This window comes from Metopolophium dirhodum, chromosome 7, assembly GCF_019925205.1.
Source record: "Metopolophium dirhodum isolate CAU chromosome 7, ASM1992520v1, whole genome shotgun sequence".
NCBI lineage: Eukaryota > Metazoa > Arthropoda > Insecta > Hemiptera > Aphididae > Metopolophium > Metopolophium dirhodum.
Window position 1 is genome coordinate 19,943,465 of NC_083566.1, and position 27,767 is coordinate 19,971,231.

The window sequence follows — 27,767 nt, forward strand, 5'->3', positions numbered from 1 at the left end:
GAATTTTTTAAATAAACATATAAGACCATATTTTCAAGATATTGAGATTTTTTGTAACCACTAGATTTTTTAGTTTCCTGTGGCGATACAAACTTCGGTAATTCAAATGAGGACCGCCCTTTTTTATCGAATTCTATTTAGAGGATAATTTTTCTTTTAATATTTATGTACCGAATTCAAAATCCGAACGAGTAGTTTTTCAGTTATTAAAATGTTTATGCTAAGAATTAAAGGTATATAAAATATAAAGTATATACTATCTACTATATAGTACTAAAAATAGTTTTATAGAAATGTAAAATATATTTTATTATAATATTGAATATAATAATTATTACATACTTTGAAAATGTTTACGAATTCATTTTGATGGATTAATATTTAATATTATTAACTAAAATTTACAAGCCACCATAGTTTCCAATCCCAATGTTACCATATCTTCCAAACGAATCGCGGAAAAAAGCCCAGCGATATAAATATAAACACAATATTATGTATACGTCATGATATATTGTGTTATAATTTATAAGTTATAAGTCAAAAAATATCAGTCTTAGATAGATACCAGTTTTGGTCGATTCCGATTTGCAAATCAGTATGGCCCGCATAAAATTGCCTCATCATAACGGGCATAGCTGTTTTCGACCAAAATTATATCCTTCCCTTTTTCGCAAATTCGCTTTTGGACCAAACCAAAAAGTTTAATCTCTATTTTCTGTTATAAATATCGAAAATTATTAAAAATATAAATCGTATAAAATGTACCAATATAGATAAAAATGTAATATTTAAATTAATAATAATAATACATATTGTTTGTCAATAATTATGTAATCAATATCTTCTACAGCTATTATAAACATGCTTATATTTTGTCCATAATTATATGTAGGTATCTACTTTATTTTATACAATAAATTATACATATACTATTGAATATTATTAAAAATATAAGTTGTATAAAATGTTTCTATTTATGTATCTAATAAGTAATAACTATTAATTAAATAATCAATGACAACAATTTATTATAATATAGATTATAATACATTTAGAAATGTTTAAATAGTGAAGTAAATATTAAACTTTGTGGTTCGGCCGAAAAGGGAAGGGTACGATTTTAGTCAAAAAGGAGACCCTCCCATCTTAACATTCGTATAAGCCGGTACCGAACAAAATATAAATAAGTGAGTAAATCCAAGATACGTTCGGTTTTATATCTCGACTTAACCATTGGTTCACAAGTCTTCAATTTCACCGTACAAACTATTTTAATATTTCTGCAAAAGTCTACTGCGCAATTGGCGTTATATGATGTGAGGCCACGAGGGTTAGGGTGTAATGTTAAATTTCTATTTTGTTACGTGCCTCTACACTGTAGACACCACATGTCAATTCAAGAGTAAATACCAATTTTAGTATTTGTAATTTACGCCACCAATAGATACATTTAAGTGCGTATGTAATACTGTAATCAGCCCAATCAGCGTCAAAATAAAAAAAGGTGGGTAAGTGGATGTCGCTCTGCTGTACAGTAGGTTGCAAGTGGGTCACTAATGGATGGTGTTAAATTTGAATTCAATGATATAATATCATTGTATAAGAAAAACGATTCTGAGCGAATTCAGCATTTTTAAAAATTCCCGTTTTTCCTTAATTTTTATGTTGTTTTTCCCGGCGCTTTTGAAAACTTTTGGAAATTTTAAATGCACCGACGATATTCACTTTCCCATCGAATAAGATACTGAAGTTGAAAATCCAATAATTATTTCGACTACTTATCGTGTACACAGACACACAAAAAAAAAACACACATCATTGTAAAATCAATACATTCATCGTTCCACTCGGAATCTAAAATAACATGTAATTTGCACCACATCTAAATATTAATTTTGGTAATCTGCATGAGAAAACGAAATGACACGATATGTGCAAGGATTTTAATCATTGGTATACATTTAGCGGGCTCACATCAGTTATAGCACATAACACGTGAATAAATAACGTGGGCTATTAATAATATGAACGTATGGACAATGTGTTATATTGGTCATATAAATTGATATAATATTTCCGATTTTTACATATTTTATTAACTGAAATAGTGAAATAGAAGGTACTCATATTTCATACATATAGTACGTATACCTAAAATTACAATTCGTTATAAGATTACCTTTTTATTTTACTTTATGCATATTTTAATATTTGTAATAATATTTATAATGTATCTATTAAAATGAACTTGGTTGATGAATAAAATACATAATATAAATAATATAAATAATATAATAAAAAGAAAGTAAAATAATTATTTTAAAGTAACGCAAACTACAGTTTTTATAGTCTCAAAATTGCCCTATAATATTACATTATGCCCTTGTATCTGCAAATAACCAAAATTAGTTTTTAGAAGTGGTGCAACGTGCAAATGAAAAATCACATTTTTATTTGTTTGGGTTGTTATAATTACATATGCCCGTAAATTCCGTGCATAGGTTTTGTAGCTCTGGATAGTAGTAAACAGTGACTACTACTACAGTACTATCATGCTTATCTCTGGTTACGTATAACATCATTATATTATTATGACCCAAAGTGCAAACCTCAATTAACATTATCGTGATAAAACTATTGCCTACGCCCGGGCGATAAGCCCATTTAACGCATTTTACACACGCAATTTATAATGAGCTCATCATCAACTACTAAAAACCTCATACTAAGTAGTAAGTAAAACATTAATAATACTCGGTAAACCTAACTAAGTATCGCAAGGTCGTCCTTCCACTCTTTATTAAAAAATCTGATTTAATATAACTCCGAATCACCTCCTCCCAACTCCGAAACAGAATTTAGATCACCAAGAAAAACTATTAGGTAAACTCGTCAATCCGTCAAAAAACAATCCATTATTTTCTACACCAAACCACTTCACTCCCATTAAAAATTCACAAATAAATCAAAAACAAACTCAACCTATACCAATTAGCAGCAACCCATGGAAACTAAAATTAGCAATAAAAAATGTACTCTTATATTTGTAATAAATTTAACAAATTACACAGAACTTCGCGCAGAAATCTCATCCATATTACACGGTGACTTTAGTACAACAGAAAAATATAACAATTACCGTAGGAACTATTGACGACCTCCGTGCAATCACAAAAAGTGTGAATGAAAAAAAAATACAACTACTTCAAGTACCTATAGGTATTGATTAAAAAGTGAAAAAGCGAAAAGGATATAATATCAGCTATCAATCGTAACTTACCAATGTTAATTACCGAAAACAAAATCTATGAAAAACTAAATAACCTATAATACTAAATATTCAATAAGGTCAGTACAAGACTAATAAATAAAAATAAGGTTGCACTGACTTTAATAACTACCCATATAACTAAATAAAACAGAAAAATCTAATATCATTTTTGAACTTAAATATTATTTAATTGTATCATTTAATTATTCATTAGTCATTAATAGGGCTGGGATTTTAATGCCCTAAAAAATCTCAAAAAATGTAAAAATCACTAGAAAGACTTTTAGAGTCTAATTTAAATAATTAGGTACCTATTACCTATAATAATAATTATAACATAAATATATAATAGTATAATGCATTATACAAATTACTTTAAATATATTAAAAATACAATTTTTTATTTAGAAAATATATTTTAAATAAGTATTAGTAGTATTAGTATAAATTTTAAAAATGTGTACAGATAGCTAGATCTCATCGACTTTTACCCTATAGGTACGTCACGCATTGCCTAGACTCGTTATCTAGCCATCTAGGTTTTGACATTTCAACTATAATTGTCCGATAATATAATACGAATTACGAGTAGCCCAGTATCCTGCAAGAATCTATTAAAATTTAAAATTCATAGTTTGTTTCCAAAAAACTCTAAAATACCCTAAAAATTAAGAAAATTATCTAAAAAATAAAATGTCTTATTTTAGTGTACATGAGTATAAAAATATAAGGAATGACACTTAATATGATAAGAAAACCACGAACTAATGCGATAAAATATTCACGAATAACTTTACTAATAAGGCTAACCTAATTCTAGTTTGAAATATCTATATTCTATAGGATATCGTTGATTTTACAAAAAAAATAACTTGGTTTACCTGTGTATATTTTCTTAAAAAACTATTTATTTGATAAATTAATACAAGGAATTTTTTTAAACATGATTTTTTTTACTATAAAAATACGAGGTGAGAGGCCATCCAGTAATAGAACCCAAATTAAAATTGTTATAATGAAACTATTGTTAATTTCCAGTTCTGTTTGTATAAGATTATGTATTGTTCAATTGCACACAAATAAATACAAATAGAATAATAGTATAAAAGTATATACTATTTTAGGTAGTAAAAAACAATTTGATGAATATTTTTTGGAAATTAATAACTTAATATTTTTAAAACTATTTCAATAGTTTAAAACAACACAAAAATAGTTAAACTATCAATGGAAATTACCATAATTATTTGAAAAATTAGAATAATAATAGAAAATAGAAGTAAAGAATCTGATTTTTTTTTTTTGAATAGCTGGAAAGAACAAATATGGTGGGACTTTGAGTTGAATAAACAATAAAACATTTTAAATGTTACTTATTATAACTACCTAAATACCATAATTGGACATTGGTTATGACTCATGTATATTTATTATTTATTTAATTATTTCTTCATTAGTTTCTAGTTACTTATTACATTATGATTATGTCGGTACATCAAGTAATTTTTAAAATTCATCGTATGTATTTAAAAATACGTAAATCCAATCTATAATTACTTATTAAAATAGAATATTTATGGTTCTTTAAGTTATTGTTACAATGACGTTTAATTTTTATGTACTTTAAAATTTTGAAATACTCGAAATTTTTTATAATCACCTACGTTTTACAACATTTTATAATTAATCAGATAAACTTGGATACACAATTCTTTTTACTGAACATGATGAATTTTTATTTTGAAGAACGTTTTTTAAAATTATTAATTTTTGAAATATTTTATTCTATACAATTATATAGAATAATATATTATTTATAGTACTTACCTAGAGATAATATGTATAGGAATTTCCGGTAGTCGAGAATTTGAGATAACTGACACGTATTAGAAATTTATACTGCACACTCAAAATTTCTCACGTTAATATGTCTTTTGTATTTTATTAAGGCACATTAATTTGATAAGTAAAATATACATTTTTATATTTAAAAATAGAAATTACGTGAAGTGATGACCATTTGATGGCATGTTTAGGTAGCTATATACATAAGTAAATAATTAATGCAATTTAATGTAGATAATAGACAATATTTAAATACGTTGGTACTTAATAGGTACATTGTAGTATTTTACATATTACATACATGGATAGGTAGGTACCTATATTATTTTATGTATTTATTTGTAATATGTAGGTATACAAATACAAAAACTTATACGACATTTACCTATGAGAGCGCAATAAATCATAATATGACTTTGTTATTTTGTTTTTTACACAATTTTAAATAGAAGTAATTATATAGTATATTTTACCGGGGGTTTATGCGTTTTTCCCTTCAAAAATCTATGTTTACGGGGGCCATTAAAAAATGAATATATAAAAATATACAATAGTACATTACCTACTGTAGGTACAAAATTAAACGAAGATAAACATTTTCATCTTTATAATTTCATAATTTAATAGGATAAAAGCAATACTAGAAATGTATAATATAAATATAAAATAATACCTACACATTTAATTAGAAACTATTGTACACTACAGCAATAAAAACAATAAAAAGCAGAAATTCGTTGCATATTTGGTAGATCAATAATACTTATACAGTTAAAGCAACAAAACAAATTTTATACCTATTTAAAATTATGTTCCTTCAGTGGTTAAAGTGGGTGGACGGAGGGGGGCGGATCCCTCTTTTTATTTATGGTAAGATTATGCGTCCCCTCTAATTTAAGTCTCCAAAGTCCGGGGGGACGCTACTAAATTTTAGTAATTTATTAATAAAGGTGAATGAATAGTTATATTTACTATAAATTATTTTTTATTTGTTTTTTTAATGAAATGTTTAAAATTAAAATGTAAACACATATTATTTTTTTTACACATTTTAGGCAATGAATTGCAATTTATTTTTTACTTAGCAGGCATTATATGTTTTAAATCATTTTCCTTAGGAGAAAATTTGATTTTGCATACTATTGACATAAACTTTTTATGAACAAATTACAAAGGTGTGCGAAAGAAACAAATTATACCTAGTTGGTAGTGGGTTTCTTTAAAAAGTTTGGTTGGATATAGACTTTGAAAGAACTCGGGAACGCTCCTCAATTTTTGGTAGGTTAGTCCCCCCTCAACATTTTTCCCACTTTAACCACTGGAACGATATTATATTATAATTAAAAATAAAGTAGGTAATTAGGTAACTCAATTTGTATACTTATATTTATATTTATATGTACATAATAAAATATTAAAAGAAACAGTGTTATAATATATGTATATTATTATAAACAACTTATAATATAGTTATTATAATTTATAATAGTTATAATGGATATAAGTTAAAAAGTTCTTTAATACACCTATGTGTCATGCGTGAAAAGTGTTCATAATTGTTTAATTATAGTTAATTACTAATACCATTGATTAAGTACTTAATCAGTGCTATTATTAGGATGACTCCTCTATTTTCATAATATACTGAATATTACTCATATTTATGTTTTTGTAAAATAATTATTAAGAACTATTATCCATTTAAGGTTGATACATATATTTTAATCACTCATAGGTAGAGTAGAAAATTTACTTGTTTAAATTTGAATTTAGATTCATCCACAGTAATAAATAAAAAATATCTGCTTAACAATAATTTACAGTCAAAAAAGTTGGTTCTTATTTGAAAAAAATACGTTTGTAATTTGTATCTACACATGATACTTCTGAAATGGTATAAACAATTTAAGTATTTTAAAAATATGTTGGTCACTGCTCAAGGTATACATAAAATACCTGGTGAATCACCCTATATCTACTGTTACGAACGGAAATATATTTTACTGGTATAATATTTATATTAGATACACATATACAATATAAACAGAATAATGATGTATTATTTTCGAAAGCATGGTTCTCTGATTAAGAAAAATGAATTGAAAGATCACTGCACTCTTTTCGGAATATCGATTTGATGGGGTACACAGACCTGTCTCACCATAATTATGCTCTTATTTTCTACACATTTTTTAATGGCGTAGTTGGAAAATTATATGTGCACGCGAAACGTCGAAACTTATTTGTCACGAAAGGCTGGGAAGAGCACTAACAATTTTTTTTATTACGTATATGGGGTGTCCCGTAACGATAAACTAATTAAAAACATCGTATATATTAAACAATATACTATTTATATATGTTTAATTGGAAAACATTCGTGAAAACCACCCTGCGTGGCGTTCTCGTACGGGACGCGCACATTATAAATACGTTTTGCGGGTGCGTAAAAAATATTATTATTAATACTACTATTGTAGGACTAAGAGTTTTCGATGTTATCTGGTAGCAGACGGTCAATCCCGATCCGTTCGGCTTCGACGATGGTGTCGGGCAACTTGATGTTTTTGCTTTCCGGAAGAGTCATGGTGATCCCGGCGGCCACAAGCGCCGTCACACCAAACACAAGCATGGTCACGTAACTGCCAAAGTATTCAGCCTGAAAATGGTTTTTAAAATAAGTCGGTAATGAGGTGAATCGTGAACCAAAAAGCATATTATACTGTATACAGAAATTGAGATGGCAATGATGAAACCCATGTCGACGACGTAACTTTTTTAATGATATTATCTTGCCTTTTTTTTTTACTTATTTACAATTATTTTTGTGTTTTGTCTAGTCTAATTACTCTAGACGTTTAGGTGAGGTATTTAAAAATGTTTGTACAACTTCAACTTCTCGAATTTTCTATTAGAAAAAATGCTCCGATCATCAACTTCAATGGAGGTTTTTGGAAGAAATTGGATCATTATTTTTTAAATTTTTGATTACATTGTAAGGAGATATCGTGGGCAATTCAATTTAAGATAACGACAGATACAAGAACATACTATTTTCATGTAATAATTATACCACAACGACGCGCGATCCTAATAAAACGGTTGCAATATATAGGATATTTTTATGAGTCATAAGTTATAAGTATTAAGTTTACAGGCCTCTCAAAGTCCGATCGTTATGACCGTTTCGGAAAAATCGTTAGCGTAATGTATAGTGTGACGTTTTACATACCATAAGCGTGGTCTGTGGCGCCAACATGGATCCGACTCGACCGATCATAGAGCACACGGATAACAGGGTCGCTCGCATTCTGGTTGGGAATATCTCCACCGTCAGCATGTAGATGACGGAAAATGCGACGGATATTGCAAGCTTACTAATCAAGAATATCGATAACTTTATTAGAAGGAATGCTGTTTTGAAAAAAAAAAAAAACAAAAATAATAATGTAGCTTATAATAATGTGTATAGATATGTAGGTATTGTATAACGTCATAAATCATAAACTCATAACGAATCATAACTCATAAATATTATAGGGCTCAGAAGTTATAGTAGTTAAAATCAATAAAATATATGCACATAAAAAGTGTGAGATATGCAATTAGGTACCTATTCAAAATATAAGTAAATAATTATACTACATATTGATTAAAAAAAATAAATACTTATGCCATTAGGTACAGTTTAAAAACCAAGAAATTTAGGTGCACTTTTTTCCCTAAAACTGATAAAATAGGTAGGTACATGCAAAAATATGCATTTTATAATTGTATAGAATGGATTTTAAGATTGGTCTGTCATAAATCGATGGCATATTATAGAATAATATGCAACTTCTTTAACTTTTGAGCCTTAGTTGTAATATAATGTATGATATAAACTCTCAAGTAACCATGTAGATGCATGCTTCGTTTTAAAATGGTTAGATTTTTCTGTCCTCAAACTTAATATTTTACCTGGTTTCTAAAATGTATTAGGTACCCTATGGATCATAATTAATAATTTAAAATTATTCAGCGCAGTCTGTAGATATAAAGATATTACCACTGTAATAGTGATTGAATTGAATGATTAAGCTGAAAGAAATATCATGAAGGCGTTGCTACACAAAACAATATTGTCATTCTTTAGTTTATGTGTAAATATACGGAATAATTATTTTGCTCATTGAACATTATTTACTCGATAGCGGAAACCTTATATACTTACCAATTACCATGATATAATATTACTACATAATAACCTTATATTATGATCGAATTACAGTATTAAAAGTAATATTACTCTTTATACTGTGATCGAATCTAGGATAAAATAGGCAATAGCCACCGACAAAAAAGCCACGGATAAAAAAGACACGGGTTTATTTTTGTGCTAAAACAATAAATTTAATACAATTTATTATTATTTATTTTAAAATTTAATACAATTAATATAATTTAAAAAGGTTATAGCTAAAAATAAGCGAAATATTTTTCACAATAAACTATGTGAAAAAAATACCCAAATACCTGTCTTTTTAATTTTTAATAAAAAAAGGTGTGTAAGTGGATGTCGCTCTGCTGTACAGTAGGTTACAAGTGGGTCACTGTAATGGATGGTGTTAAATTTGAATTCAATGATTTAATATCATTGTATAAGAAAAACGATTCTGAGCGAAAACGGTCAGTCAGCCTATGATATTACCAAGTATATTTGATGATATTATTGTGAATAAAGTAATTAATATATAACCTATTTACGTGGAGCCTTGTTTTAAATTTTCAATCCTTAGCCATAAAAGTTAAACATTTTATACATTTTTAACTACAAAATAATTAATAAATTATAAATTTGATAAATGTTGTCAACATTTGAAATTTAAATCCTTATAAAAAAAAATTGTGCCTATGTATTTTTAATATTTTTCAACTGCTATTAGAACGATATATCAAGAGCCTTATATTAAATTTTCACGCTTTTTTACCCAACAAAAAAATTTTTATTGATATTTATAGAAAAAAAAACTAAAAAAATTGAAAACTGACAAAATTTTAAATTGTAAATTTTAACTTTTTTAGATGGTTTTAATTGCATTAAATTTTAAAGTAAATAATAATACATTGTATTAAATTTATTGTTTTAGCACAAATATAAATCCGTGGCTTTTTTGTCCATGGCTTTTTTGTCCATGGCTTTTTTGTCCAGTTACCATTATGATCTAGGTATTTTACACCAGGTTGATGTAAAGTGTAGAATGTAGATATTGTATTAGGTATGTAGACCTTATAAATTATAATAGTTTTTCCTGTTAAAATATTATTTTTGGCAGAAATAAATAGGAACCAAGCAGACTGTTTAATTATATACCAATGTAATATATTATAAATTTCAATAAAGACGATTAAGTATAAATTAGGAGGTCTGGAGGTATAAGTACTTTAAAGTTTCAACATAGAATTTAGGTTTTAGGTATACTCACAGTCCGGAACTAAGTTGTATAGGACACTGGTGAAACCACTCAAGATGAACATGCAGGACAACGACATTTTTCGGGACAACCCTTCCATAATTAACCAGTTTAACAGGCAGGCAGGAATCTCGACGAACGATGCCAACGAGAAGTTCAGATACTTGTCACCGGCGATGTCAGCCGCGCATATCGTCAGCCCGTAGTATACTAGCGTTATCGCTATCCTGCGTAAGTAAAAATAATAAAATATATGTGTAATTACTGCGTTATCCTAGTTGTTTATATTAGGTGGTCGTTCTTATAATACGATAATGTAATCCAATCAAAACGTAACTTAAAATATAAAACAACAAATTGACCGTCTCGTAAAAACTTTTGAATGGTAATGGAGTCTAAAATATATATACTGTATATTGTTTTCAGTAAATATAGACGAATGTGACTAGTGATTACCAATATATTTTCATTCCCTGACTCCTTTCCTATTTTAAATCACCAAATAGTTGTGTAAGATTTATAAGAATTTGTTTTTGGAGTTTTATTGTATAAGTCAGGATATCTATATATTTCAAATTATGTTTTTTTAATTTATAATTTAGACTATAGGATATTTGTTTACAAATATGTGTAATTTATCTCTATAACGAATTGATCAAATAACCGCAGTGGTTGCCCAGGGTTCAATTTTTTCAATAGGTTTTGATTATATATTTTTCATTACTACAATTATTTACTTCACTTTTTAAAATATCAATACACTTTTAAGTTTCTGAATTGGCATCACTGTTTCATTAGTTAATAAGGATCAACCATAATTAATTAATATCTGAAAAAAATGTAGTGTGATCAAGTTGTACTATTTTTTTTGTTTAGATGGATTATTTCCAGTTTTTAATTTTGTTAGTTACTACTTACGATTGTGAAATGGTGTCACATTTTACAAAATTTATACTATTTGACTATTGTGAAATGGCCAGTTATTGAGGTATGCTTAATAAATATTCAAACATTATTATTAATGATTTAGGATTCACAAGTGCCTACGGGATTTAAATATGATCCTCCTGTTGTCCTGTTTCTCTTTTAATCTGGTTTTACAGACTACCTAACAAAACTATACTATACATTTATTAAATGTAGATAGCCATTGCAGTCCAAGATGTTAATATAAGTCCTTATATCAATATTTATATCACATTGCATAACACATTTTGACAATGAAATGCAATTTTTTGCAACGCTCGGCGTAGAAGATTCTTTGCAAACTTTTAAAAAAAGAGTTTGTGTCAACTTGGAGTGGTCTACAAATTTCATAAACTGTAAAATTAAAATTTCCTATCTATTCAGCAATTTCTAAAGTAGACGTAGAGTTGGTATTTAATTATTTAAATAAATTACTTGCAATGCAATTGCTAATAAAAGCTATCGTTCTATTGTTCTGATTTAATTTTGAAGAATTGAACATACCAGCAGGTAGTACAGTTTGGTAAATTATATTGGGTAAGGTTAGACCTATTATAGTCAGATATACCTATATAGCCATTGCTCCGTCATTATTATAATTGTTAAACTATATACAATTCAATAAGACTCATCGGCATATTAGATTCTGAGCGAAGCGATGAATATATTGATTTTACAATGATGTGTGTTTTTTTAGATTCTGAGTGGAACGATGAATGCATTGATTTTACAATGATGTGTGTTTTTTTTTATTTTTGTGTCTGTCATCACCTTTTAGGACAGTAAAAGTGCTTAGATTTTCTTCAACAGTAACTTTTCTGATAGGAAAGTGAATCTAGTTGGTACTTTGGGGGGGGGGTCAAAAGTGAAAATAGTAGTTTTCAAAAGCGATGTGAAAACAAAAGAAAAATTAAGGAAAAACGGGAATTTTTATGCAAAATCTGTTTTTGAGAAAATCGATTTTGGTTTTTGGTGCAACTCTAAAACAAATGATCGTAGGTACATGAAATGTTGACTGAATGTTTATATACGCATTTTCTATACACCATAAAATTTTCCAAATATTTTGACTTATTTTGAGCTGTTTACGGACATTTTCAGTTTCCATTATTTTTAGTTTTTTTTTCTATAAATATCAATTAAATTATATCTGTTTGGTAAAAAAGCTTGAAAATTTAACAGAAGGCTCCTAGGTTATTGTTTCAAAGGCAGATGAAAAAAATTAAAAATCCTTAGTCATTGTTTTTTTTTATAAGCATTTAAAGTTCAAATTTTGACAAAATTTATCAAATTTATAATTTAATAATTATTTTGTAGTTGAAAATTTATAAAATGTTCAATTTTTATAGCTAAGGATTGGAAATTGAAAAAAAGGCTCCACATACTGTACAGCAGAGTGACATCCACTTACCCACTTTTTTTATTTTTTTTTTTTAATATGTATATAATGCTATATAAACCATTAAACCATGTTTGTGGCTTGGCACACGTATATTTAAAAGAGTGACCATACATCCAGTTTTCAGAAGGTAGACCAAAAATTACCAAAAATCAAAAATACATTTTGTGAGGTGGCTGGAACTGCGATCAATTGAGTATCTGCAGAAAGAAATTACTGGGCTATACAGTAAGACCTGATAGCTTGCGCCTTACACTAATGCAGTTATGTGTACCACTGAAAGATTATTTCTTAGTTATATAACAGTGTCCAACAGTTTCAAAGAATTTCTCCGTGTCAAAAATTCCGAGTTATGGTTGTATTAATATTTTATAATTGATTTATTTAAATAGCAATCCATATTTTTCCAATGCACCTTCAAAATCATAATATATTTAGCAAAGTCATTGGAAGATTGATTCTAAAAATATTATTAGACATTGTCAACAAGAGAATCAGGAATACATTTACGATATACCTATTATTTGTTATATGTATTGGTATATTTTTATTTACTTAAACCTAGTTATGGCTTATATAAGTAAGTAATTTATCAAGGGAAGATTAATAATTTATTGTTCCAGACATAGACTAAGTATGTTTCAGTTGCAACAATTCTAAAATATGAATACGTACAAATAGTAATTTATTTAGTATGTTTTAATTTTTTAATTTGTTATAGTTTATAGATAATACTTTAAAAATAAAGACACAAAATGCTTGATTAGCATGTTTTGTTGTTTGTGTACAAGATTACCTGACCTAATTAATAGAATATTATTATATGACGTAATTATATAGTATGTAAATTAACTACAAATATTATTAAGTAAAAAATAAGTAGTCCACCGAACAATAAATAAACAACACTTCTCTTATAAGTGATTAATAGATAGTTATAGCTTATGAATATTGAATATACAAAATAATATACCGTAATTATGGACTTAAATATTTTAAAAAAAACCTGAAGTTTAAATCTGCAGTACATATTACTTTTATATTTTTATCCGGTTCATCTTTCTTACAAAATATCGTTCCATTATATACATGGGATCCATATTTTTTAATTTATTACTCCATACTCTTAAGTGCATTAATCATTTTCCACACGAAACCCAGTTACAAATACCCAATTACAATGATTACATTTTACAAAGGTAAACGGTCGTCTAATATGTAAGTTCCTATAGTTCCTAACAATTACCTAATACATTATAGTTTCTACACGGCGATAAAATTAAATGCATTACTTAAACAACATTAACATAATCTAAACTATGTATAAACAATTAGTATAATTATATCATTATCAATTATAATTATAATATAAAATTATAAATAATATGAATTGTACTTTTAATTATTGCGATAAACATTTTACACTTATAGTATTAATATATGTATATACATGGTTTAAAATTTGTGTTTACTATTTATATTTCAATGATGTTTTACTTTTTACCGGATTAAGCAATAAAAACATGTTGTATTGAATTATTAAAATAATAATACAATTAGAATAAAGCCGCAAGCTAAATAAATTTGTGTTATATTTTGAGATATCAATACACCAAGCAATTAATATTTTTTCGAGAACAGAAATATGGGGATACCTATTTTTAGGGTTTACTTTTTTAGGGATTACTTAATCCAAGCAAAGTTAGAGATTGTTTTGTAGATAATTTCGTGGCTGGAAAACCAGAACATAATAAAATAAACGAATTTTGTGATTATTTAGGAACTGATTACATAGAGGATCATTTACACGTGCTCCCCTTCCCCCTAAAGTCTTAGTATTTTGGCTACGGCTAATTCTGATAACTTTAGCACAAACGTTTGTGAAAGTTTCCAATTCCGAATTCAACTCAAATTGTTATCATGAAGTTTTAAAAATGTTTCATACAAAATACAAATACATATTTCAAAATAAGAACATCAGATTTCAATAGAACTTATCCCGAAGTAAAACAAAATATACTAACCACCTATCAGATTACAGTTTTAAAAATATAAACAACATTGTATAACTGTATTTGAAATGTTTGGTGTTTTGTAATAAACCACATACAATTTAAATTTTATGATTTTAGATTCTGAGCGGAGCGATTTAAGCGATTTTCTTGAACAGTATCTTGTTTAAGGAGGTCAAAATTAATAAATCCCTTATAGATTTCAATACCTCGGGAAAAACAACGTAAAAATTAAGGAAAACCAGGAGTTTTTACGCAAAATCGGTTTTCGACAAAATCGATTTCGGTTTTTAGCGTCACTCTCAAACAAACTACCGTTATATGCATGAAATTTTCACTGGTTATTTAAAATAAAATTTTCTATACATGATAACATTTTCAAAATATTTTGATTTGTTTTGAACTGTTTACAGAAATTTTCAGTTTCCAATTTTAGATTCTGAGCGAAGCAATAAATGTATTGATTTTACAATGATGTGGGTTTTTTTTATTTAATTTTTTTTTTGTGTCTGTCATCACATTTTAAAACAGTAAAAGGCTTGGGTTATCTACAGCAGTATTATTTCTGATAAGAAAGTGAATGTAGTTGATACTTTGGGAGGTCAAAAGTAAAAATTCTTAATTGTTTTCAAAAGCACAGGAAAAAAAACTAAATTGAAATTGTCCGTAAATAGCTCAAAACAAGTTAAAATATTTTCCAAATTGTATGGTGTATAGAAAATGGGAATATAAACATTCAGTAAAATGACCATGCATCTATATAGTTATTTGTTTTTAAATTACAATAAAATAAGAAAATTGCTACATGAGAAATCGAGTGAATATCCAATGTTCTAAAAATATGAACTTCAAACGCACATAAAAATGTAATTTGACTTTCATGTAGGCATTTTTTTTTGAAACGTAAAATTTTTTAATTAATTTGTGATATCTTACCACACGAGTGAACATCTGATCAATCTAAATAATATTGTTGGTGAGCCGATCACGTCTTTTAGGATATTGACGTATTTTGCGTCGTTATCGTCGTCGTAATTTGTCGTCTGTATAAAAATATTTTTTATAAATTTTTTTTATCACAATAAAATTAATACTAGGTAAGTAATTTTTTAGCAAACAATCAGAAAATAACCTCTATTTGTGCGTTAGGACGTAGTACAGGTAAAGACTTTCTATTTATACCAGCTATTCTCTTGAGCACGTCGATCACTCTGTCGTGTTTGCCTTGCATTTCCAACCACCTCATCGATTCTTCCGTTAGCCTATGTATGAGAAAATAACAGTAATATTGTATTAATTGACGTTAAACAAAATTAATCCCAAGATAATAACCAAAAGTATGACAAGAACAGCAGTCCCGGGATGTTGGCTATCTGCAACAAAAGCCTCCAGTCTTTCACTAGGCTGGCGATAAAAGCCACCAATATGGCACCAATGGGATAGAAACATTCCAGAATCGAATAGTATAGTACTCGGTGATTAGGAAGCACCAACTCCATCGCTGACATGTGACATTATAAACACATTATATTATAGATAGGTACCCGACAATAATAAACTAATACACGTCTTAATAGCATACATGATGTTATGTGATTGTAGATTTGAATATTTTAATAATAAAGTAGTTTCATTCAATTTTACTAATTTTAGAACCTTTTTGATGACATAGAAAATTAAAACTCATGTTTCTTAAATCCTCGGGGTTTCACTGTTTCAGTTTAATTTAATCGTTAGTTAACATAATCAAACCATTTTTTAAATTTATCCGTTAATTATTTAAACCGTTATTTTTTTATGAGGTTAAAATAGTCTACTTACTATTTTAAAGTTAATTTATCAGTATACGGGCTGTCCAGTAGCGTAGCTGGAGCTGAATCAAGGGGGGGGAAGCTATTTAAATACTATATTATTGTATTACATATACTGATATACCTATACCTATACTGCCTATACTAGGCTATAAGTTATAACCGTCATTAAGACATCACCAATAAAAAATTCGAAGGGGGGTGTGGTGCATCCACCCATGCCAGCCACAGGCTGTCAATGTTTCTTTGTATTATACTGTTTTAAACAGAAAGGTATTGTTAATAAACAATTCAAAAGAAAACTTTATTTCAGTTTTAATATAATTATGTATTTTTAATATTTGCATTGTTAGTTTTGCATTTAAATATTAAAACATTTTTACGTACAAGGTACAAACTACAAAGTAATACCTATTTGTACGAGTATAATGTAAATTGTTAAATTATAACTTTATAGGTACCTACTATTAGTTCTACACACAACAGACTATTACATAATATTTACATTACTAGTAGTCAGTTGTAGACATGACCGTCTACAATCAATATGAATAGTAATAAATTATATTAATTTATTATTTGGTAATAACGGTTGTACCTAACTTTAAAAAAAAATTATTATAGACAATTTATGTACTATTCAGACCCGGCTCAAGGGTAAGGCGACATAGGTCCTGTGTCCTGATACTATTTATTAATTCAATGAAATCAATGTGTACAATTATTTAATTAATTAAATTAATTACAAATATGTCGTATTAAGCAAAAAAAATCTACGTGTTATTTTGTATATCTGAACATCTATACGCACCTCCTCCTAGAAAATTACGGGCTGTAGTAATTTGTGCAAACTATATAGTGAAAACGCGTTACAGTAACGAAAAATAGTTTTGTCAAATTTCGTGGAAACCAGATCATAATCAAAATTAGGTATGTAATACGCAAGTTATGACTTATGAGAACTGAAAAAAAAAATAACCATAAATGGTATTCTCATTCATAATTTAAATTAATTAAAAACTAATTAATAAAAGATAAATTACCATTTTATTTGTTTAATTGTCAAAGTCTACGAGCAAATAACCGTGACATCGAGAATGAAATTACCTAAATGTCTATAGTCTATACGCTTCTCATGCTATTTATGCTATTCAACTATCTGAGACTTAGCTTGACAATAATGAATGCATTGATATTCAATATGTTGACCGAGTTGTTCAGTTTGAAATTTAAATGGACGAAAAGGCGTGCTAGTGCAGTACTGCAGTAGCTACATACCAAAATGGAACCAAATCAAATATAATATTACGTCACTCGTGATCATATAAACTATAATACCGTCAAATAAATAGTTTGGGCACTGCAATATACAAGATTGTTGAGGATGTCCGCTTCTTGGCTGCATGTATGCACCTACTTTCAGTGATTTCTATGGTTGTATTTGTATATAGTTAAACGAACCAGCACATTCAACAAATTATCGATTTCATTCATTATTTAATTCTACCATATTATTTGCTGTTTGGGAGGATCACCTGTCCTAAAATAAAGACTATCATCTTTTTACCAATATTATAATATTGGTACCTATAGGTACTGAGTGGAGACTTTAACGTTGCCTTTAACAGCCAAGATAGAGAACAACTTTCAGCATTCCTTCAAAATGATTTTAGATTTACCATAATTTTTGACAGAACAAAAATTTCTATACTTCAAGTGGTACGACTATTGCGCCGCAGTTTTTCAGCGGAAACTAGAACATTTAAAATCCCATATTGATGTCTCGTTGTCCGTATGCATAGTCAATTTGTGTGACAAATAAATTGACTATGCATACGGACAATATCACAAATCTATAATATCTGCGTTATCGATCGTTGATCAAAATTCAAGATCAAGACTACATTTTGTAAAATAAATGATAAGTAATTGTTAAAGTTTTTTTTATATAATATATAATTCGTTTCACCTGAAAAGCGTTTAGATGTTAACACATACAAAATGTACTGCTCACAACTTATTTTTCTTATTAATTTAAAATGTTGAATACATATGAAAAATGTTCTTACCCAATACGAAAGTGACTGTATAAACACCGCTAGAAACGATGGAAGTCAACAATTCCAAAACCAAGAACATCTGGTAATTGACCGAAAACGACTGAATGATAGAAATTATGGCCGATGTAACAGCACAAAAAACCATGGCAAACTTTCGACCAAACCTGAAAATTTCCGACATTATCATAATCTGAGTTATTAATCGTTTTCAGACTTTCAGTATATTTTTTATTTGTATATAAAATTTTTTTTTAATTCTTCAGGAGTTACATATTTGGGGTATAACATTTTCACACGTGTATCGCAACTTGCAAGAACCTGTAAGTATAATAACTTATATTTTTAAGTCACTTACTAAAGACTAAGGTATAAGTATTAAGTAATGATAGGTGCATTTTGTGAGGCGATAATACAAATAAAGTCATTGTTGGTAAAAAAAAAATCATTTGTATGGATAATATTGTATTTATTAATTATAGTCCAGATTTGAACGTTTGTATTTACGTTGGTCACTCACTTGTCAGCAATGATTCCAGACACAGGTATGCCGATAAACTGACCGAAGTTGTTGACCGTGCCCACCATCGACAGCTTCCATTTTTTTTCCTCGCACATAAGTCCAAACTATACAACGTATCACGAAAATACAATATACATATTATACATTATGCATACCAATATAATATTATATAAAGACACAGTCCGGCTATGACGACTCTTATAAACGTGTTAAAATGTATAACCATATTAATATATTATGCAGATTACAGACTCATTTAGTGTAGTGGAGACAGCGATGTAGGCTTCACTGCTTTCCTTTTAATACCGGTTTTATACATCGATTCATTGATTTTATGTATTGAAATATTTTTGATTAAACTACCGTTTAACGATCAAAAAAAAAAAAAATCTATAAGCTACGTATTTAAAACGCACATCATTAAACTTTAATTTTTTCCTTTATTTATTTAAACCGTAAATATTCACGATTGCATGCATATACTTTAGCCCAACTACGACGCCGCGTGATTGTGATAAAGATTTTATCGTTTTCATATTTCTTAAAAATTTCATATAATATAGGTATCTACGTATAGACAATAGACTACATACATATAAGGATTATGGTTTAGCAGGCCTGTATGTGAAGTGGCCTGGGATGATGTGAACACGTTGAAACACTCCCGCCTGCCTGGCGAGTATGTTGCGTATACATAATAAGGGTTTTGTCTTATGATGTCTTATTTGTTCGCTATACTGCAATTATAGTGCTACAGTGCTATACAGGATTTCCTGATTCCTCGAGAGGATTTACTCATTAAGATATCTTCTTTAACATTTATCAAAAATCTGTTTTTTATTAGACTGACAGAGACAAGGACTACATATATTTTATTTTTTAATTTGATTAATGTCTTTTAAATTTTTGAAACAATTGTAGATAGCCATTTTATAGAGTTTAATTTTTGAAGATGTGGACCTTTCAATATTTTATTAAATCTCATGATTTTTAATAACTTTTTTAGTTTATGGGTGAAATAGCAAAAAGCCAGTTTTTGTCCAGGGGGCGAGTCCCCCTCTGCGGTTAATGGGTATATCCTCAAGGGGCACCGCACCCTGTACTGTATAGGGTATATTATATTTTTGTCATTTCATCTTCGGAATCTTGCGTTAGTTAATTTTAAGGATATTCCGTATTATTATCGTTATAGATTTATAATAATTATACTATTATAGTTTATATTTTATAATAACCATAATATATAATATTATTATGTACCTCCGTGCCGATGGTGTTCTCGATGTCTTCGAACACCCATCCGTCACTGCACAATTCCATCGCGTTGCCATCGAAATCACCAGGCGCGCACCGCGAACCGTTGGCCGGATTCCTGGAATACCGCTGACACTTGCGTGGCAGTCCTGTGTCTTCCCGGTAAGGCGTCGTGAACCGCAACCATTCCGGATCGTAAGTCCGTTCGGCCGGGTCCGGTGAGTCACATCCCGGTACCATACACCTGTGGCATTTTGTGATTTTAATGAATCTCAGCAAAGTTTAAACTTCAAACATTCTTATAAATTAAGTATAAGGACTCAGACCCTCAAAACATCGCTAACCCTTTTTATTATTGTTTGTATTAAAAATCTTTAATCATAATACCTTATATTTCTATCCAAATTATTAAATGGGCAGATTGACTCACCACACCTTCTTTATCATTACTTTAAATGTCCCCCCTCGCTTCACCCGTCAACACACCACTTTTAATTACCTACCTCCTCCACTAACTATGGTTGAAACGAACCACTTCGGCGCTGTATGTCTATTGCCAATTTATTCAGACCCCTCCTTTACCATCTCACAAACCTAATCAAATATTTATAAATTTATCTATATGTGTATTTATGTAAATTGCACCGTTATATCCCACTATTGTAATTACTTGTATTAATATTAAATGTAAATAGGGCTCACGCCCGTAATGTATGCTAAAATAAAATAAAATAAAACAATATAATATATTTTATTTTTATGGGTATCAAAAATTAGTTATTCTTCAGTAGGTACAATCCTTTTGGTAGTATAGGTACAATGATCTAAAATAATGATACATTGTCGAATTATTAAAATTTTTAAATTAGTATAATATGACTAAGGCAACTTACTGTGTAATCGGTTCATATTATATTTTTTTGTACATGCGATTTCAATAATTTTTTCGCAGTGGTTATCATTTTTTTTTTACTCTTTTTTGATTAGCTTCTGAATATAATATACCATTTAGGTTTCTATTCAAACGAAATTATTTAAATTCCCTATAATACGCAATTAATTAGGTATAATAATGTGGATAATCAGAACTACCGAGGTCGTTAAGAGTTCATTATATTGTCAAATCAGAGTATTCACAGAGTATAATTGTCTCAGTAATAAAGTAAACATTTTTTTTATCATAAATTCTAATTTTGATGATTCTTAATTATTAGTGACGATTATTTTTAATCGTTGTCCCTCTCTAGAACAAATTCTTATAATTTATTGTTCCGCTTCTACCAAAGTGTAATGATGATATGACGTGACTATATGTCTAATGTGAGTGGTTGTATTCACGAATTCACGTGTCATGTATAGTTAGATTTATCCAATGACATTTAATTATAATTTCAACAAGTAGATTAATGTTGTATCATTTTTACTGAACTTGAATATTAACAATTTACACACCTACTCCAATCATAATAATTATATACGTACAAAAACATAAACATAAATAATATGGTTTCATATTTGATTTATTGAAGTTCTAATATAATATTATTTTAATAACTTAATCACTTTTCCACCGATATGTTAGAAAACTTAAAACCACATAAACACTCTTGACTTTTAAATAAAAACTTATCATTTTGATTTTAAATACTCAGTGGTAATAATTTACTGAAAATGTTCTAATTATAACAATCTATGCTTAGATAGAAAAAGTTTAGACTTGTAAGTTCGATCAAAATTAAATTCTGGTAAAATAAATATACTGACAACCAACGCCTAGGTACTCACATTTTTAAAAAATGTTGAGTATCTTAATAAATGAATAAACTTTATATTAAGCTAAAGTCTAAAGTATGCTATATCTAATATTATTTATATTAAGAACTAACATATAGTGAAGAGTGAGGATGATGGAATTGTTATTAGATTCAGGAAATTGTTAAATAAGTTATCTGGTGTAGTTTGTTCTAAAAGCGTTATCTGACAACTGATAAAATAACTTAAACTATATAATGACTATTATATAGAATAGATAATAGAGTATAATAATTATTGAGTTATAATGATTTTAGGTGTAGAGTTTTTCCAGTATAATAAGCTAATAAATAATTTGTTATAAGTTTACACGGAAATTGGTAAATCGATTACTTAACGATACTTATAATATTATAATTAAAAATTAAAAGTGTAATAATATTATGTTTGGCATTTTGGCCGAATATTGTAGATGATAATAGCAATATAATGAACATGTATGGTTCAAAAAATGATTGAGCCAAACGCTGAGTATGTAAATACATATGCCTATACATAATATATATATATATTGGAAAATGAGACTCAGAAGATTATATTTCATATTTAAAATATTTAACATAGGCGGTGCCAGGAGGATGCAGGGATCTAGAACCCTGCACCAAAAAAATAGAATTATTTTATATTATTAATTTGTGGTCAATTGGCTATTTAGTTATTAGTTATTACATAATATAATACACTATCACCACTCGACACCATAGACTGTGAGTCGCTTGGTATCGTAAAAGTATTACAATTTAATGCCCAAAAAATCGGGGAGCTCGTGCTGTTGAGCAGGAGATATTTACTGTACTTCATTATTGAATATTGAGTAGGCCTAGTAATGGTCATGTAGAATTGTAATTCAATGATAAATATTATTACCGATATAAATATATTATAATGTATACTTTAGTCTATACTAAAAATGATTCTGTGCAGAGATCGCGTGACAGCTTCTATATTTCTAAGGATATTTATTATTTATTTATACTATACTATAAGTTATTTTTTTTTTATAAGTAATAGGTATAATTATATGTTATAAGAAAATTAAACTAATTTTTATATTTCATAATAGTATATCATATTATAATGGGTACATCACTACATCAGTACCAAAATACCATATATTACTATATTAGGTGTGAATAGGTTTATGGTAGGTATAAAAAATTTAAAATTAGTATTAATTCACTATAGGTACATAAAAAATAATAATATAGGTATACGTTATGACAAAAAGTTACAAGTTTCTACGAATAATATTTTTTTAATTGCAACAAAATTACTGCCATCGTTATTTTTTATTTAAATATCTGATTATGTCAAATTTTAAATCTCAATCACTAATAAATAAAAAATGGTGCATAATATGTATTATATAATCTCCATATTTTAAACTTATATAAGAAGAACATATGTCTTATAAAGAAACTTGTATTGCATTTTTAAGCTTTTTGACAGAAAAAACAAAACGTCCTGAAACAGTGATGGATAAATACTGTGGTTAAAGAATTTTTATATTTTTTTTAAGTTGAGGATTTATATCAAATTATAATTATTGAATATAACGCATGATATTTATGGTTGTAAAAGTGAAGAATAATTAATGAGAAATAAAGGACTTCAAATGTCAGCGAGGAGCTCCTGAACTAGAGGTCCGGCTATGTTATAAATAATAATATCAAATTTATTTTATAAAGTAATAATAAATTGACAAACACTAGACAGAAAACGATTCTGTTCAAATCTAAACGTGTTTGGTTGTATATGAGTGTTTGTGTATATAACTACCTGTAAAACTTTGTAGAGACTTAGTAAGACGTAAGTATGGTTTTGATGTTTACCCAATGTCATTTATTTTATACTAGGTACTCAATTTTAACGAGACGGGTTGTGTGTGTCTCCGTTCTCCACTCGTTAATTATATTCACAGACCTTAAATATATAAATGCGCTTGAAACCGTATAGCGTATTTATAGTTTATATATTGATAGTATTTGTCATTTGATACCTATACCACTGTCCACTACTGCAGTACTTATTAAACTGTGGAAAATGAAATTTCGAATTTTTTTTAAAACTATGAACAGGCATACATTTAAGCATTTTTATTGTAAAAAAACTAAAATGTTTTAAATAGTTGAAAGTTAAATTGTCAATTTGTCAATTAAATTATTCACATAACGAGTAATTGTTAATAATTTTGTAGACAATTATCGTCGAATTCTTTATGAACTTATCAGAATTGTTTGATTATACCTACTTATTTTTTTTTTTCAGAAAAATCAGAAGTACAAATTTGCGATCATTATGTACCTATAAAAATCATAATCAGTAGGAAACCAATATTTTTAATAAAATGAAAAATAATGTTTTTAAAATATAAATACTAGGTTTGATAATTTTTTTTTGTTTGGGATGGATAGTAAAATGACAAACGTAGCACGCTATACTCGACATTTTCCACTTCGAAGAAAATGTATGAACCATAAATATGAATTAATAATTAACCATTAATTGTATATATACCTACCTATTGGGTATTAGATATTTTTTAGATTTTATTCGTTTCTACGGTAATACACAAAACGTTACGTGAAAATATCAGTAACCAGTCCAAAAACTTATTTATGTTAAAATATTTGCACACTTGAACACCTCTATACATATAGAATATAATATATCGTGATTACTGATTAATATTTAGTTGATTTTGCAGTAATAATGATAAGCATTTTCTAGGTCTTTCTATTTTTATTTTTTTTCAATTTGTGAACTACGACCTACCTAATGTATAAAATGATAAAATGTTTGTCTGTGAATAAAAAATCATATTACAAGGTTTTCCGTAAGTTGTTCTTACAGAATTAAAAAAATATTAAAAATACATAGGCGACATTTCAACTTCAAATTTACCAAAATTATACCTATAGGTATGTCCTATATTTCATCAAAAATAATGATTTTAGTTATTTTTTTGTAACTTAAAAATTATTGTTCGCATGGAGTTTAAACTTTTCACTTTGCGTATATATTTTACTATACCTACATAATGAAATTTTAAAAATATTTAGGTTTTTTTTTGGCATAATCAATTAAGCCTACCGTAGGTACCTATTAGAAAACTTAATTAATAATATAAATATATATGAGAAAATGTTTTTACCTGAAAATATAATGTAATATTCCTGCACATATATAATATGTACGAGAAAAATTTTGGAAAAATATTGAAATGTGGACGGTAATACGGTATTCACTTATATCAATTATAGAAAGTGAATATGATCAAACTTAATATTTATAAGGAACTTGAAGATTTTTAGGTAATTTTTAATATTATAATCATGTTATTGTATTCACAAATTTTTATTATTATATACAATTTTAGAAAGTTTTTAAGATATGTTTATAAAATTTCAAAAATACATTATGGGTACCTACAGGGGGTGATAATGTGATATAATATATTAATGTTAGTATTATAAAAATTTAAAGACACTATAATGTATGTAATAATTATACCATAGGTATTTTATTTTATTATAAAGATTATCTAAATTCTAATTGCATAATGTGTTATTTAATTATTAAAAAAGTAATGTACAAAGGTACATAAAAAAAAAATTTTGCTTAAAAAATATTTATACCTTCTCAAAGTTTTATTTACAGATTAAAAAAATGACGATTAAATCGAAGGACTAAATGTCCAGATTAACGTGTTTAATATTTTATTTTTTTGAAAAATATAATTTTTTTACTATTGTTACCTATATAGTTAACATCCGAACACTAAATTGTTATACGTCTTATATACAACGTATAAATGTAAAGGTTGCATAATATGTAATTTTATAAATTAATTTAACTGTGTTTTATTTCAAGCGTGGTTACCTGTATTTCAAATCACCGGCGGTGAAGACGTAGGTAACCGGTGACACGTTCGAATACATGATCATAAGGCCAAAAAGCACGCAGCCCGTGAACTGGTAACGGCCCATGCCCACAGTGACGAGCACACTGTCGATGTTCATTTCGATGGAGTCCAAGCCGACTTTCGTGGAGAAACAACGTATTTATAACACGCTAACACCAAAAAAACTCCGGCCAAAGAAAAAATAATTGATGGACGCGGAAAACGTCGTATACACGGTCGTATACTTGTACAGTATAGAACTATGTGCGTACGACGACGATCGTAGCTGCTGTAAGAATTGCCGTTGATAACCGCTACTCGTGGCGGAAATGCAACAAGTGCGAACGAGTACTTATGTATGATATATATATACCCGAAGTGGGTTTACACTTTATACCAAGTCTGATAATGTTATATACAGGATGACCAGACATGCTCACCTCCTTTCTTCTTTAATCGTCCAGTTGTTCAAAACCTAAGTTTTGGAATTTTTAAAATTTAAAAAGTATATTTAATATACTTAAAGATCACATTATTTTGAAATTCTCGAGACTCATAACATTTGTCATATTAAAATCAATACTCAAACGAGTTGGTTTTGATAAATATTAGAATATTTGGCTTGTATAATTTTTTTAAACTGTCAGTATAATAAATATTAAATTTAATATTATCACTAGTCTCTATTTTGTATCTTTGTTAAAATATATTTAAGGACTGTATATTTCTGTACTTTAAACATTTCAATAAATTATAAACTACTCTTCCAAAATTTGAATCAGGTGTATCAATATTTTAAAAACAGTTATCGACTAAATAATTTACAGTATAATAAGGAGTTCTCGCTTGGAAAACAGACGATTGTATCGCCATAGTACACTAACTTGGTATTTAATTAGATATACATACCTCTATAAAATTTCCAAAAATCAGAATTTGAATAAATTCATGATTAAAGGGAAAATGGGGGCGAGAATGCTTATTGAATCACCCTGTATATTATAATACATATATACTTAACATACACCTATGTATGATATCTCTATTTTTATGTACATAGTTGTTCGATAAATTTGTATAATATGTATTTATATAAACGAATGTATATAATATATATGGGTAATACAAAAAATCATGGTTCGTGACATTCGATTAAATTAAATTTTGTTGGCTTATAAACCTAAGTAATCTTATTTTTTTAAATCCAACATTTGTAAATTTGGTAGAAATTTTTACCTACCGCTAATATCAGACCACAGTTAATCAGTTTAAAAATATGACTTGTGCAAACATTTCGTGTTATAGACAAGTGTACAACACAAACACAAGGTAAGGACTTCAAATATTATATTAACACATTTTTTTTCTTAAGAACGCTACAATTTATAGATCTAGATTCTAATTAATGCTCTAACTACTCTAACTACACATTAATTGTATATATTATACCTAGTAGG

General features: G+C 27.8%; 1 protein-coding gene across 1 annotated transcript; it reads right to left on the reverse strand.

Annotated features, from left to right (window-relative positions):
* Positions 1–6,478: 6,478 nt before the first annotated feature.
* Positions 6,479–26,656, reverse strand: LOC132948924 (organic cation/carnitine transporter 2-like). Its single transcript, XM_061019622.1, has 10 exons — positions 26,289–26,656; positions 20,601–20,838; positions 19,338–19,444; positions 18,830–18,984; positions 16,282–16,450; positions 16,082–16,211; positions 15,886–15,992; positions 10,585–10,799; positions 8,352–8,533; positions 6,479–7,778 (listed from the first exon to the last, which is right to left on the reverse strand). Exons 1-10 carry the CDS (start codon positions 26,426–26,428, stop codon positions 7,602–7,604), a joined length of 1,620 nt encoding a protein of 539 aa, XP_060875605.1. The 5' UTR covers positions 26,429–26,656; the 3' UTR covers positions 6,479–7,601.
* Between the last annotated feature and the right edge of the window lie 1,111 nt (positions 26,657–27,767).